The sequence below is a fragment of the Myotis brandtii genome, unplaced genomic scaffold, assembly GCF_000412655.1.
Source record: "Myotis brandtii unplaced genomic scaffold, ASM41265v1 scaffold39, whole genome shotgun sequence".
Classification (NCBI taxonomy): Eukaryota; Metazoa; Chordata; class Mammalia; order Chiroptera; family Vespertilionidae; genus Myotis; species Myotis brandtii.
This window is the reverse complement of record NW_005364953.1, coordinates 2,983,866-3,000,047: the sequence shown is the minus strand read 5'-3', so window position 1 is coordinate 3,000,047 and position 16,182 is coordinate 2,983,866. Positions and strand designations below refer to the sequence as shown.

The 16,182-nt window shown below is 37.9% G+C and overlaps 1 protein-coding gene across 4 annotated transcripts in view; it reads left to right on the top strand.

The window, feature by feature from the left end:
• TENM1 (teneurin transmembrane protein 1) overlaps positions 1 to 16,182 on the top strand; it is a 913,380-nt gene that overhangs the window by 792,806 nt on the left and 104,392 nt on the right. For all 4 annotated transcript variants that reach the window (XM_014544957.1, XM_005872712.2, XM_014544958.1 and 1 more), the window contains 2 exons: positions 5,303 to 5,323; positions 8,495 to 8,727. In XM_014544957.1, the coding sequence (XP_014400443.1) occupies positions 5,303 to 5,323; positions 8,495 to 8,727 (254 nt within the window). The remainder of the gene's footprint in view (positions 1 to 5,302; positions 5,324 to 8,494; positions 8,728 to 16,182) is intronic.

The following is a 16,182-nucleotide window of genomic DNA, read 5'->3' as shown; positions in this document are numbered from 1 at the left end:
CCCCCGTGCATATAATTCATCTTACTTGGTTGAGTCATTTGTTTCCTTGGAAACACAGACTAATATAGTTATTATGTTATTTGTTGCATTTATAGCTGTACCTAGAAGAGTAATATTTTCAATAGGTTATTACAGAAAGGGATAGAGAATGTTCTGTGTCTTCACTTTCTGTCAGGTTATTTATTATATAAGTTAACTGCTCTGTTCTCTACTTCCCTATCTATAAAATTGACTTCAAGTTAATATTTGAGCATCCTCTTACATGTTTTATAAAGTTTCACTTGTTTTAAGATCCACAGATTATAGTTCTCAGCCCAAAGTTTGATGACATTTTGAAAGAACATAAAGCTTGCTCCTCTAGGATGTCCTTCTAGATTTCCTTCTCTTCCATCTTCTGTTCCATATTGGGCCCCATTGAACAATTCCAGATGCTTTTCAAAAATTGGAAGACTATAGATTTTTTTCTAACTTAGCTCTGCTGATCTAAACTGTCCCCAACCGAGTTTCTTTCATCTGACCTCAAAAATAATTTCATTGGTTGCCAATCATTTATTTCATCTAGCTAGTCCCCCACTGGCTGAATGGGGGGGGGGGCGGGGATAAGGGAAAGTCAGTTATGGCTTTATCATTAGCAATATGCCAAGAGCAACAGTATTATTTCTTTTTATTTAAGTATATAGTGCCTTTTGCCTATTCACTGCAGATTTCACACACATGTACATACCTTAGTGCTTTCTTTCAGTGGGAAATTGAGGTAAGATAATAAAAAAGGAGAGCTTATAACACCATGTAATTAAATGTGTCAAAAATACAATATTGGAAGATTTTTTTAAAGATAGAGTCATTTCTAATTTAGGTCTAGGTATCTCTAGCGATTTGCTTCTCATGTTAAAGATTTATACACACACACATATTTCTGTAACACCAAAGGGACATCACAGATTTGTGAGCTTACCGTTAGAAGAGTCTAGAGCAGTGGTTCTCAACCTTCCTAAGGCCTCGACCCTTTAATACAGTTCCTCATGTTGTGGTGACCCCCAACCATAAAATTATTTTCGTTGCTACTTCATAACTGTAATTTTGCTACTGTTATGAATCATAATGTAAATATCTGATATGCAGGATGAATTTTCATTGTTACAAATTGAACATAATTAAAGCATAGTGATTAATCACAAAAACAATATGTAATTATATATGTGTTTTCCGATGGTCTTAGGTGACCTCTGTGAAAGGGTCGTTTGACCCCCAAAGGGGTCGCGACCCACAGGTTGAGAACCACTGGTCTAGAGACTCTTCTAGTCCATAAACACTCTGGTGTAACATAGTGCCCATTACATCCATGACATTTGATCATCTTTACTTTGTTTGATCTCTTTTAATAACAGGAAACTTAAATAGCTCTCTAGACAGCTCATTACATCTTTGGAGTACTCTATTAGAAAATTGTTGCTTATATTGAACTAAAATCTGCCTTCATGGAACATCCACTCAGTAGTGGCAAAGGTTAATGTCTGAAGCAGCCCAGAAGCCATGTCCCTCTTTACCTGATAAACTTTTATCAGTATGAAGAGATATCATAAGTTCCTGGGCTTTTTCTTCTTCAGTCTAAATAGCCCAAGTCCTTCAACTATTTCTCATCAACTATGACTATTTCTTTTTCCTTTGATTATGGTCTTCAGGACACTTTTTAGTTTTCTAAATCTAACAGGGATAAGTATGTAAGTAAAAATAGGAGACACATATCAAGTTCTCTGCAAAAATTCAAATATGAATACCCGTCTTACTCTCCTCTTGTCTTCTAATTTCAAAAAATCTATTAGAAAACCAATTAAGCATGACTAGAAATGATTTATTCTTTATAAAAACCCTATGCTGTTATTGTTCAAGATGCTGTTAATCTCCACAATTTATTGTGTCCTTTCTGTTAAAATGAAAGAAAGACGAAAATAAGAGCCTGGCAATTTTTTCTTGGTACCTTGAGTAATTTGGACTGGACAAATGTCAATGTAACATGAAAATTTATCTTGATTTTACTCTTTCCTGTACAGTGACTGGTTAATATTTACCACATTGTTCTCAGGACTCAACTCCTGGCATTGACTGAGGGTTAAGTAGAACAGGAATAGCATCCACTTGGGGGCAGTTAGCATGCTGAGGGGCAATGGAACTTTTAGAGCACTCTGCTGAAGAAACAAATGGAACCCCAACTTTGAGATCTCTGATAATATCTGAGAAATGACCAAGAACCATCCTTCTGTCAACAGCACTGAAGCTACAAATAGAGAAACACTCATGTAGATTAACTAGGTGGTTACCTCCCCAGTGTGATCTCATGTCTTATCAGTGGCTTTCAAAGGTTCCCTCCAACTCACCCAAAAACATCTTCACTGGCCTTGCATAGTGCCCCAAATTTCTACTCTAGAAAATGTGTTCCTTTGAGTTAAGACATTGTATCTTTAAACATTCCCACAAGAACCTCTTTTAGAATGACCCATCGAGCTAAAATTCTCCTTAGTCCCTGGGCATCGATTCATTTGTCAGATTTATTTTCAAAGGAACTGCTAGCTGAAAGCAGGACCCTAAAACACAAGACAGGTAAGTTGTGATAAGGGCTATAGACAGGGCTGGAGCAAGGGGGAGGCTAGTCTTAGATAAGTGTAGTGGCATTGGAAGCACTAAGATGTCAGTGAATGGCAGGAATGGGAACTTGGTCTTCTGAGGAAGAATGCCAGGGAAGGATGAGCAGGAAGGAAAGTCTGTTCTTCAACATTAAATATTTCAGGCTAAGTATTAAGGAAAGAAGCTGAGGAGAGCATGAAGAACAAGTAAAGTGTTGCAGCCACCACTGAGCAGGCCAGGCAAATTCTCATGATTTCAGGTCACTAGACAGCAACTTCAAAGTTGGCATAGTCTCTCTTTCTCCATCTCCCATGTCACGAAAATATAAAAAGAATAGGTCGGACATCATACTAAGTGAACGGATACCTATTCTATGATTCCATTTATATGTACTATCCAGAATAGGCAAATCCACAGAGACAGAAAATAGATTAGTGGTTGCCTGGGGCTGAGGTAGGTGGGGAATGGGGAGTGACTGCTAATGGATACAGGGTTTCTTCAGGAGATGATGAAAATGTTGTGAAATTGGATGATGGCAATGCTTACACAACTCTATGGATGTACTAGAAACTACTGAATTGTACTTTTAGAAGGGTGAATTTTATGGTGCATGAATTATATCTCAATTAATTTTTTAATTAAAAAAGTATAGATGGCCCCTTTAATCATATAGATACTGAACAAAATCAAAGATCAACTTCAAAATCCTACCATCAGGAGTGTTCCTTGTTCTAAAAAGATTTGTAATTCTACTCCTTTCTCCTCCTAACTCATGGCAAGCTTCAAGTTAGTCAATTGCCAAGTGGCAGCGCCACTGATGGGCCAAGGCCCTTGTGAAGAGCTCACACACTGGAACCTCAGCATGCAGTCACTTGCTAGCTAGACAGCAGACCGACTTTGGTGGTGGCTCAATGCTAAATCCTTAACTAAAAGTAATTCTGAGACAGAACAAGGTCACACACTGGAAATAAATTCCATCATTTTCACTTCCTCTTTCTGAGATATTAATGAGAGAAGCTGCTCTGCATAATATGGGACATCTTTCCAAATTCAGAGTGACATTATTGGCAGGATCAGAAGCAGCTGCTGAAAAGTCAAACCATCCCTTTCCCCCCTCCTTGCTATCACCTAAGATGATTCTGTACCATGAGAACATGTTGTGGGTAAAATCATGTTTTAATGAGGTCCTTCTAGTACTTTCACAACTCAACTTCCTCCAGGAGGATCAACCATGTAACAGTGATTAAAACCACCTTCCAGCACACTCAGCCAGGATTGTAGAGGCCACAAAAACAAGCAAGTGCCCAGAGACAAAGAAACTCAAAAAGGTTCAAATGCCTGAGGCCAGGTTTCTAATCAGAGCTCCCCTTCTTACCTTTTGACCTTTTGTGTCAACCCACAGGATACCTACCCTTTTGAGGCAGGCCAGAGAAAAGGAAAAGTCAGTGGATCGTGACCTGTGGCCCAACTAGTAAAATCCCAGGAATATTGTCTTTAAAGAGCGTTGAATTAGTAGTAGCAGACAGCTTCAAATGAAATCATGTTGTGTCTTTTCTTCTTGCCTGATGTTCTGAAGAATAAGAATATTTTCTAGTTTAGATAAAAAGATTTGTTATCTTTGTGTTTTTCCAAGTGACATAAAGGGCCAGATTTAAAAGGATTTTAAAATTAAAATGACTATATTTCACAGATTATTATAGTCTTCTAATTCTGGGCAGGTTTGACCCAAAGTCAGGCTTGTCAGACTGCACTCCCTATGTGAGAAGCCTCATAGCAGATCCCAGAGTAAAATACCCTGTGCCTAATGGCTTACAGATCAGGGGCCCCCAACGTGTTCTGCTTCTTTTGACCTGTTAGTGCTGTTTCACCCATTGCAGTTGTCCCTTGGAGCTTGAACAGCTGGAACACACAAGGACCTAGTAGTTGATATACATGATATTTTACTGAAGCTATTTTGATGCCAGGGACATTCTGTCATGGTCTAAGAGAAAACCTTTATACTTTAAATTTAATTTTTTAATATTGCTGAGTAATGTACTAATATGCACAAGTGATGTCCTCATCTTATCTCTGAGGTCATATAAGTGTCTTAGGGTTTGGTTTGGGATGCCAGTAATCTTGGAATGTCCCACAAGACCCAGTAATAAAACAGGGATTTTGCATTTCGATAAGGTGGCTTTCAAATCAGAAGCTAGAATGCTCAGGCCCTTTGCAGTGGCTACTTCCTAAAACCTCAACCCAGCTGTTTTTAAACCTTATTTTGTGTCTGAATCACCAGCTGAGTTTGTTAAAAATAAAATTCCCAGGTTCCTCTCCCACCTCGAGATTCTGACTCAGTATGACTAGGAGAGCCCCAGGAAACTGCACATATGGCAAGAGCCCGAGTGATTCTGATAAAAATGGTCCAGAGAGGGCTTTTTGCAAAAACTGCCTTAGAGCTTTGCCCACCCACCAAACAGGATGTTCAATCACCTTGATACCATCTTAGCAGGAGAACCACCAGTGATTGGGTCCACTCAGGCTTGCATATCTGACTAAATGATCCCTCCCCATAGAGTCTCTCTGACAGCCACAAGCTGAGTTAGGATTGGTGTGTCTGGTGAGATTTGCCCTGTTGAATGATACTGATGCCTCTCTATTTGCTTTTACTTGCTACTCGTGGATACCTTGTGCACCCTAGAAACAGAGACACCAGACATAGGTAAGCAAATCACATGGGCAGCTGCCTAATGCCCCTTCTTGCCTAAGAGGCCACTTCCTAATAATGTGCTAACAGGGAAATTTTACTTCTTAACTAAAGTTAAAGGAGTAATGTGAAAGTGAACTTGGAAATTCTAACTCAGGTAAGTTTCTTCCAAAAGAAGAGAACGCCACTAAGTGGGAATTTGCTGGAGGACCAGAATATACTGAAAAGATATTAAGTGAAAGCTTGTTGCTCAGCACTTTAGTGGAAAGCAAGGCCTTAAGTCTCTTCATTTTTTCCTTAGGTGATATCACAACTGAGACTGTATGTTCCAATAGCTTCAATGCTTTCCAGTTGCAGGTAGAGAGAGGGGGAATGCAGCAGGCTTCCTCAATCCAGAAATACAGTTGATAAGAATAAGAGACAGTGACCACATGATCTTCTTGAACAAGATGTTTCCTTTTTTCTTTTATGTGACCTCGTGGTTTTTAGTTCTTCTCACCAAAAAGAAATAATAGGAAAACTGTAAACTGGCCATTTACCAACAATGACACAAAGCTCCAAAATTAATCATAATGAGTATTTCTGTTCAATTTGTTTATGCATTACACTTGTCAAAACTGTTCTAAATTACCTGAAATTACCAAGGAGAAAATTGAATTTGTTCACTTCCGAATGCCAATTGTCATCACAATGGCACTGATAGGATTTTTAATTTGGATTTTGTTTGGGAAGATGCCACTTCCTAAATGCCAGTGCACACGCTCAGCCTTGTTACTTTAGCATAACTAATTTCTTAAACAAATTAGGTTGGTTGTCAAATTGCTTACTGGTAAAGTGTTGCATAGTATTAATTATAAGCATTAATTGCCCATTTTACAATCTGTGTGATTTGTAACTAGCGTGAATGAAGTGATTTTTGTTCAGTTGAAGGGCGTTGCCCAAATGTAAAACTAACCAGAAGGTGACAGTAAGTCTAACAATGAAGTTATAAAAGAAATCTTCACATATCCCAAATTGCAATATGCATTTAGACATGAGGGATTTGAACAAATTGGAATTTAGTCCAGTGTTTTTTCTTTGTCAGGTTTGGCATGTTTTCAGAGAGTAAAAAGAAACCAATCTAAAAAGAGCTGAAGTACACTTGGGAAATGGCATGAAATAGTAAGAAATGACATATCAGTATAGGAGACCTTCCTGACTGTTGGCTGTCAAGAAAATAACATTAATCAGATTTGAATTTGGTTTGTTGGGCTATTCCATTTTCTAAAGGCCAGTGCACAAAGTTTAAGAACAGCTGAGCTAAATAGGATATGCTGCTCAGTTAGAAGAAGGCAAGAACACACTGATTTTTTTTTCTTTGCCACCTTTAGAACCAGAATATTCTGAAGGTATTTTGTACTCTCAGTCACATATGATCTAATCTACTCTAGGTCCAGGCACAGGCTTGTTAGTGACCCTGGGCAAGCCCTCTATGTGTCTGGGTTTCCCCAGCTGAGATTTGAGGAGAATGACTATTCTAACTTCCCTCACAGGCACATTGGGTGTATTTGTTAATAAATGAATGTAATACATTCCAAAGTGCTTTTGTACGAATACCATTTCTCTTGGAAAAACAGCCCATGGACTTTTCCTAAACAAAACCTGATTCACCTGGCTTAGGTGAAACTTCCATAAACAGGCTACCGAAGTATTGAAAGTTGTTTTCAGGAAGGGTTGTGACCCTTCTCCTTTAGTCTAGAAAGATATAAGGGCACTGAAGAAATTTTATTCTGAAGGCAAAAATTCAACCAGATATGTAAACACTTTTACTCAAACCTGTATTTAAGCAGTCTTTGCTACAGAGATGCCTTGTCTGACATGACTGCCAAATCAATTCTGGAGTCTGTTGGGGCCCTTTACAGTTTATTTACAGCAGCTGTCATGGTGGTTCCAGGGTTGAAGATGTCCCTGGAATCTACCGGATTCTCTTATTTGATGAAGGTAAGTAGAAAAAAATCAAGTATTCCAATTGGATCTGATTTTTTGCCAGTTAAAACCCTAAACTGGGTCTTTCATCAGTATTTGCAAGCCTTTACTATCCTTCACATGCATAAATATGCTTAGAGGGCAAATACAATTACAAATAGAATCAGGAACATGCCAGTCCTTAAGGATATCTTAATTATTCCGATGACCTCTCCCCTCCATTTTGCTTGGCAAGTAGCCAAGGCCTGAACTCTTCCATGTCTTAGTTAGTTTCATGTCCTTCAGTTCAGTTTAGTTCAGCACTTACTGAACATCGACCCTGTCAGACACTCTGTTGGCACTGGGGATAGAGAGATGAATACAGTTCCTACCTGCAAAGAGCTCACAGTGTAGTTGCAGGAAGAGATATGTGAAAATAATAATGCTTAATGCCCAGCACCCAGATCTCAGTTTCCAATACCATTCTCCAATAAAAGGAACCAGGGGTCCGGAAATGACTCATTGTAATACTGGGACAGGGATTACATAAGATGAACCTGGAGCATCTTGTAGTTCCAAAAACTAAGGAAGTGGGAAGGGAGGGAGGGAGGGAGGGAGGAAGGAAGGAAGGAAGGAAGGAAGGAAGGAAGGAAGGAAGGAAGGAAGGCCCCACACTAGTGGGGGTATGTCAAAGGGGCACACCAGCCAATAAAAATTCTGCTCCCAAGGGTTAAAGCTAGAACAATTTCAGTAACAAAATAAAGTATCAATTTACAACAGGAGCTTGGAAGGATGATAGTGTCTGCAAATGAGTCAGGAAGCCTGGAAGAAAGGTAGGTTTATGAGGGATAGGAATGGCAGGAAAAGAGAATAACTTCATGTTTGGGAATTGGTGACTGTGAGACATCCAGGCAGTCATCTAGTGGGTATTTGGAGAACTGGGTATGAAAGGTATGTATGAAAAAATGACCTCCTGGGACTTATTCTCTTCTGCTTTTTCCTCTCCCCACAATGGATGGTATTGAAATATCAGCATTATTGTAGGTTAGCAGTGGCAGTGAATTTTTCTATACTCAGATCCATTACTAGAAAAATGAAGTATCCATCTACTCAGTACATAAGAAGGAAGGTACTTGAATTCTTTCATCTGTTAAGAGAATTTTCCATTTGTGATGAAAGGCAGCCCCCAGGGTTGTATACTGAACAAATTTCTTTGAATAACTTTACCTTTCTCTTCCTTAGCACAAGTCCTGCTCACAAATACTATCTGGCTATGGACCCTATGTCTGAATCACTTTATCTATCAGACACCAATACTCGAAAAGTCTACAAGTTGAAATCTCTTGTGGAAACAAAAGATCTGACTAAGAATTTTGAAGTGGTGGCAGGAACAGGTGATCAGTGCCTTCCGTTTGACCAGAGTCATTGTGGAGATGGTGGGAGAGCATCGGAAGCTTCACTGAACAGCCCTCGAGGTAAAAAAAAATCCTTTGGTAATCTGAAGATTTAATTTGATTTCTCTAATTCTTAAGACCATTGCCATGCTGTAGTCTATCTCAATATGCCTCTAACAGACATCTTAAATCTATCCCAGAAGAAAGGAACAGTCAGGATTAAATTTTAGCCAATATGCATTAGTATAGTCATAACTGTTATTAAAATATTGAAATGCTACTTTTCTGGTCAATAATTATTATCCAGAGCCCCCTGAGTGCCTTCCTGATACCCCAACCTCTCCTCAGGGATTACTTCCTAGAAACTCCCAACAGTCCAACAACTAAATGGTTAATTACTAGCTGGCAGAAAGCATCAAAAATGCAGGCTTCTTCTACCACTGTTAACATTTAAATATGTTGAATATCTCGCAGACTCTAGACATTTCTGGCTTTTGCTTAACAACCAACCTTTAATGAACCTTTTCTCCATTAATTTAAATCATTCTTGAAGCTATGTATATTTTCAATTTATATCATCCCTTGGATAACAAATTCCAATTCTTTTTGCCTTCTGTGAGAGCATGGCCTTTCTTTTTATTTGTCCTAAATTTACTTCTCAATCCTTACGGGCCAATGCTCGGTTCTATTGCCTGGGATTTGTGAATAAATCTGTGCTCTTCCAATTAGCTTCATGATTTTATAGACCTGGATCATATTGCCATCTTATGCCATAAGCTGAAGGATCAACTTTTAAGTCTGTCATCATATATCATCCACTCTATCTGCTTAATTATTTACTCGTTCTTCTCTATTCCTTCTTCAAGATGGTGTGTGAGTGTGTGTGTGTACGTGTGTGTATGTATATGTGCTTTTATTTTAGTTGGTTTTATGAAGTGTTCATTTTAGTGGTTTTTAAGAAACCAATCTGATCTCTTTTAACTATTATACAAATAGAACACAACAGTTGCACAAAAATTAAAAAAAGAAAATGCAAAAATATTTTAAATAAAGTCACCCATAATCCTATCACATATAAAAAACCACTGTTAACATTTTAGTATATATCTATCTAGACTTTTTTCTATGCCTACCATATATTTTATTTTCTACTAATGGAATCATATTACAGAATGCTGTTCTAAAATCTGCTTTTCATACTTAATTTATTATGAACATCTTTCCATGCCAAAAAAGATATAGTGAAGTCAATGTGTTTAATTTGTTAGATGTTCACTTATTATTTCAAATATTAAGAGTTTACTCTTTAGTCATTTGACATTTACCATATGGGGATTACATTCCACCCACAATCAAAGTTTAAAGCTTTCCCTTTCTTCAAGGCCATATTCAAGTTATATCTGCGCCTTTCATAAAGCCCCTCTGGATAATCACAGCCAATTAAATCTGAATTTCTTTAACAGTGTCTACACTACCCAATTAGCACTTGATTATATTTTGCCTTATTTTACTTAGGAGTTCTTTCATGAACGGGAGGGTTTTTTTATTACTGAAGTAAGCTGCTTGAGATGAGAATCTACATCTAATATTTCTTTTGAATCTTCCCCACCTCGCTGGCAATATCTTGCACAGTGTGGGATCCACTATACATGTTTATTGTGTAATTGATCAATTAAGTAACTTTTACCTACACCAAGTATTCCTAAGAGGAATTTCAGTGGTGCTTAAAGCAGATAAACTTGTTTCCTTAAGGGAACGTAAGTCCCCAAGTATCGTGTTAAAGTGTTTTGAAATGATTTTTTCTTCTCTGGTGCCAGCTTTCATTTCTTACATGTAGTAGGTCCACATCACATACTTGAATATCGAATGCAGAACTCAGGGGCAACATATAATTAGCTCATCTTTCAGGGAAATATGGGCTGGGTCCCACCTTTACACAGGTTTAAAACACTTGTGAGTATTTTAAGGTTTTTTGCATAAGAAATATGGAGGAATCTAGCTTGTATTATGCCTGAAATAGACATCCTCCTGAGTTGCCACTAATATGAAAACCACTCATCTCATCTACCACATTCAATCTGCCACATAGAGGATGACTATATCGGCTTTTTCAAATAAAGCAGATAATCAGTTCCTTGCAGATCCCCCCCCACCCCCCACTTGGAATGGAGCAGTAATAGAATCCTGATGAAGAGGATTTACATGAACTCCTGAAGCATCAGTAATGAGAGTGCCAAAATTTATGTATCTATTAAAGTTAATATTAAACTAAGTTTTTCTTGTCATAGCTAGTAGTGCATTTTCCTTTGGCTATATTTACTCATCTTTCTATCCAAAAGTGGCCTTTACAATAACCTGGTATTCTTGATTGGTCCCAACGCATTTAGGAACCCTAAGAACATCTGGCTGAGGATTCAGATAGCTGAATGTCTAATCCATCTAAGACTGCCTTCACTTAATGTACTGAGCTGATGTTGGCAACATCTGCTCTGATACAGTGAGTGAATGAGGATGTTTAAAGGAAGGGAATGTGTGACTCACAGGAAGTATCCACCACATCTCCTTCAACTATGTTAACAGTGCTTGAAGATGCTGCTAGTGATCTTCAAATTCACTCAGATAGCAGAACCTATGTCCAGACATCAGTCACTCTTGAAAATGCTGGTCAGAACTCTTAGGTACTTAACCAAGGCACCTACCTCTGTGCCGAATATAGACAGCACTCACCCTTGGCAGTGAATCAGAAGTGAGATTCTCATTATATGGAATGCTGCAGGGCAATTTCATAGACTTGCGTGCAAGAAGGAAAAATCATGCAAGAAGTCATTAAAACACAGTGTGCAAATTGAAAGGAGAGTCTTGCTAATTGCTAATTATATCTTTGAGGTTCTCCTGCAGGTTCTTTATCTCTCAAGAAAGAACAATTTACTTCTTTTTTTTTTTCTTAACTACCATACACTTCAGTTCTTTCTTCCTTCCCCCTTACAAGACAGCAAATGTATAATGGATTTCTTTAAGGAGAGGTTTGACTTTTTTTCTTTCCACCTAGAAGCTAATAAAGAAAAGCTAAAAAGCTATAGATCAGTAGAGAATGGAAAAGTACATCTAGGGAGTACCATTTTGAGGTTAGGAAAGAGAGCTTGCCCTAAGACTTTAACAAGCAACATATTGCAATTACGGGCAGGCTCTCCAACATGTCCTTAATTATGCAAGGTAAGTCAAATAAATGTTAATCTGCAAGACAGCTAATTTATTTTCTGAATCTATTCTAAAAATAGGATGAAGTAAAATTTGCTTTTGAGATCATTTGTCCTAAAGTTGGAATAAATTATCAAATGGGATTTTAAAAGTCAGCAAAAGGTAAAAGGTCAAAAGCCATTGGATGAAGAGATATATATAAGTGGTAGCAAATTGCAATGAATGTGGAGATAGGGAACCTAGACTTTTTGTTCAATCTATGTAATGCCAGGGTTTCTTTGAATGGCCCTGTGTAAGTTACTGTACCACATGGTGCTTTCATTTCCCTGAACACTAAAATAGACTTAATGTACCATTGACTAATTTTGTTTCACTGGGCTAGTAGTCATTTAAACACTGGATCCTGAAATTCCTCAGTTGTAAACTGAAGGGCTTGGTATGATCTCCCTCCAAGCTTCAATGTATTAAAATGACTACAATTATAACTTACTGTCTACTGTGTGTCATACACTGTACTAGGTATTTTACACACAGTATCTCTAACCTTTACAAGTATGCAAAAGATCAATAGTATCATCCCCACTGTATATATGAGGAAACAGAGACTAGATAGGTTAAGAAATTTACCAGGGTCACAAAGTTTACAGATAATGCTAGAATTCAAACCAAGTTGGCCTCCACTATCCCATACTGTCTGCCCTGCAGCTAAAACCCATGGTCTCTGTTGAGGGTAGGAAATATTGGAAAATGGTTTTCAATATAATAAAATCTATTTAATGGGAACAACATATTTTTATTTGTAAGATAAATGACTTTTAGTCTACCTTCCTTTTCTTATTAGATCTTTTCCTCTAATTTTTCCAACCTGGTAGTGTACCCTGAGTGCACTACATAGCATTTACATAGTCTGTAAATGTAATTATTCAAATAAATCTCCAGGAAAGTTTGTCACATTTTTTGGAAGAGTCTGCATTTTGGAACTTCAGCAACATTTTCTTAAGGGGTGGAGGCAGGAAACCTTAACTTTATTAAATTTCTTGACTATAACTGGTAACTACAAATTTGGTTTAAAGGAAAAAATGGAAGTGTCCCTGAATAGATTTTCATATAAGATTAGAGGCCCGGTGCATGGATTCGTGAACTGGTGGGGTCCCTCTGCCTGATCTGCGGGGATCAGGCTGAAACCAGCTCTCCAACATCCCCCGAGGAGTGCCGAATTACAAGAGAGCGGTTCTTAGGTGACGCACCCTGGAATCAGGCTCCCTCCTCTCTGGTTCCAGGTGCATCACCCAAGAACCGCAGTTGCCAAGTCACCGCAGCTACAAAGTCACCTCAGCTCTGCAGCTCCTGCATTGACAGTCTGCCCCCTGGTGGTCATGGTGCATCACAGCTACCGGACAGTCAGATGGTCAGATGGTCAGCCAGTCACTTAGGCTTTTATATATATAGATAGCCCGTGGATACTTCTCTAGGAAGAAATCTTTATCTGATCTAGTTTTAAATACTTGGATTTGAGTCCCAATAAAGGGAAACATTTGCCATTTTACTCATCAATACTTCAATGTAATGGGGCAAGGAAAAAAAAGTTTAGCAAAGAGCTTGATGGTGTGCTAATTCCTGGCATTGTATATGAGTTTGAGTTGACTTTGAAAGATGCTTTTAAAACATGCATGGATGATGTAGTTGAAACTTAGGTTCCATTTATTATTTTTACTGCAACTTTCTTTAATTCTACAGAGAACTCAAACTAATGAGTCATGTAATAGATGACCAAGTACTTAAGCAGAATGTGAAATGGTACTAGGTGGGGATATAAAATAAAATTTGTGACAAGCTGAATTCATTTATTTTTTTAAGTAGATATAGAGGGTGAAGGAGTGACTGGACAGGATGAAATTAATCAATGACTCAATTTGGTTCCCTTGGACCTCACCAAGGATTATATCTCTATTTCCACGTGCATCTTTAAGCAAACTGACCTCAGCACTCAGCAGGTCTTAGGCAATATCCAGATGAGTTCAAACAACCCCTGAGCCATTCCCTAGGAGGGAAATGATCCTTAAATCTTGATGACTTCCAAAAGTTTTTTAGGATATTCATTATCCTAATCATATAAGAGTTACTTTAACTTTATTGGCAATTAAGAAATCTGGTTATGATAGTGTCAAGACAAAAAAAAACATCTGAGGTGCATCCTGAGGCTCTACTGATTGCCCTGGCATCTACATGCTATTCCAAAAGGCTAAATTTGGGGTTATTGGAAAGATGCTAAAACTCTGATCAGTAACATCTTGTTGATGTCACTGGTGTCTATGAGGGAGAGAGTATAGTATACAAAGAGATGCATGAGTAAAATGAATGGTATATTTAGGAAACTATAAATAAATCAGTATTGTTAAAGTTAAAATATTTGAAAATAATAGGAGAAGGAGAAAGAATAGGAAGTTTTGATTTTATCTTATAGGCAAAGAATTTGAGGCAGCATTTTTGATAGATTATTTTGGTGGCAGGGCAGAAAATGCACTGGAGTAAGGCTGGGGCAAAGAAATCATAGGGAGTACTGATGTTTACAGTGTAGGCTATAAGGGGGCATCTCATGAAAGAGATAGAAAAGAAATCTCCAGGGGGAAAAAAGTGAACAAAGAGAGTTTGGTATCCAAGAAGCCAGCATAATAGTTTGTTTCAAGAAGTTACAAAAACAGTATCAAATGTAATAGATTTGTAGCCATTGTATTAGTCAATGAAGAGCTCATTGGTGACTGCCATTGGTGGTCTGAATGGTGGTAGAGGTGGAAGCCAGAGTTCAGTTATTTGATGAGCCAATGAGAGGTGAGAAAATAAACACCGCTACTGAATATCACTCTAATGAGAAGCTTGGATATAAACAATAGAGTGATAAGAAGTGAGAGGACAAGGCACTCGGGGAGGTTTTTTTCTATAAGAGAGATGGGGCAATAGTATAGGTAAATAGAAAGATACAGAAGACAGAATAAATGATGAAACAAAGTCTGGAGGAAGCTGAAAGGAAATAGATCTTCAATTGATGAGGAGATTAAAGAGACCAACCTAAGATAATGTATAGATGTAAGGATAAGTTTTAGGCAGAAGGAGCTAGAAGGCTGCTGGTACATCATTCTGTTAGCCTCAGTGTTCTCAAAGAAGTGGATTTATTCTGCTAAAAATGAGGAAGTAAAGTTAAGCCTTGAGGTATATGGAAAAGGTTTGGAACAACCCCTTAGTGAAGTAGAATTTCTGGAGAAGAACATTCTACCACCCATGGCCAAATTCCCAGCTCAACTTCAAGGCATTTCTCGTAAGAACTTTGCTCCCACATACTTGTCTTAGAATCAGAGGCATCTTGAGAAAAATATGTTTGAGAAAGCCTTCAAATTCAAGCAAAATATTTGTTCTTTATTGCTCACTGAACCCATGCTGTTTCCACTTCTGGAGATTTTTTTCCTAAATTATGTATTGGTAGCTCAGTTCATAGTAGCTACACCAAAAGACTTAGTGCCTGTTATGCAGCCAGAGTGAGAGTTCGTGTTATTCATCATTGGTCTAATTCATCTGCTTATCATGGTCAAAAATGTTGATCTTATATTATCTCAGCAGCTGGAACATGAGAACCTTTCTATCTTTTCTGTCACAGTCCTAAAGCCATAAGCTGTTGGTGGCAGAGTCAGCAAATGGAAAAGCACTTATATCTAACCTTGGCTAATTGGTCTAGGTAACATCCATGGTTAATACAGAGAAACCTGCATTAAGTTAATTCAAGTTTTATAAAGCTACAGATACATTATTAAATTACTTTTTCTTCTGCATTTATTTTAATTTTCATGCATGCATAAGACTCAAGCAAGCACAGAAATAATATTTTAGAGGCCAAATGCCATGAGAGATAAGTTTCCAGGTTCTGGAGTCAAACAGAATTGTATACAAATCCCAGATCCACCACTCAATTAATGTGTGACCTTGGGTAAGTCACCTAACTTCCCTGAGCTTCAGCTCCCATGTCTGTGAAGTTAGTATGCTAAGTAATAGTGCCTATGCAACAGAGTGTTCAGTAATGCATGTAAAGTGCCTATTGTGGTGCCCAGCATGTAGTGTGTATACCGTAAATGGTGTCTGCCATTATGATCAGGCTTTCTATTTTGTTGCTAAAAATAATACTGCTTAACATAGTGACCAAGCATGGAATAAGTTACTTTGCAAGTTCCATGTCCTTGTAAGTCAGTCTGAGACTTCATTATTTCTAGGGAGAAATGTTGCCACTAAAGAAGCAAGAGTCAAGATAGGGTCAGATTCAGGTATCCTATATAATAAAGAGCTAATATGCTA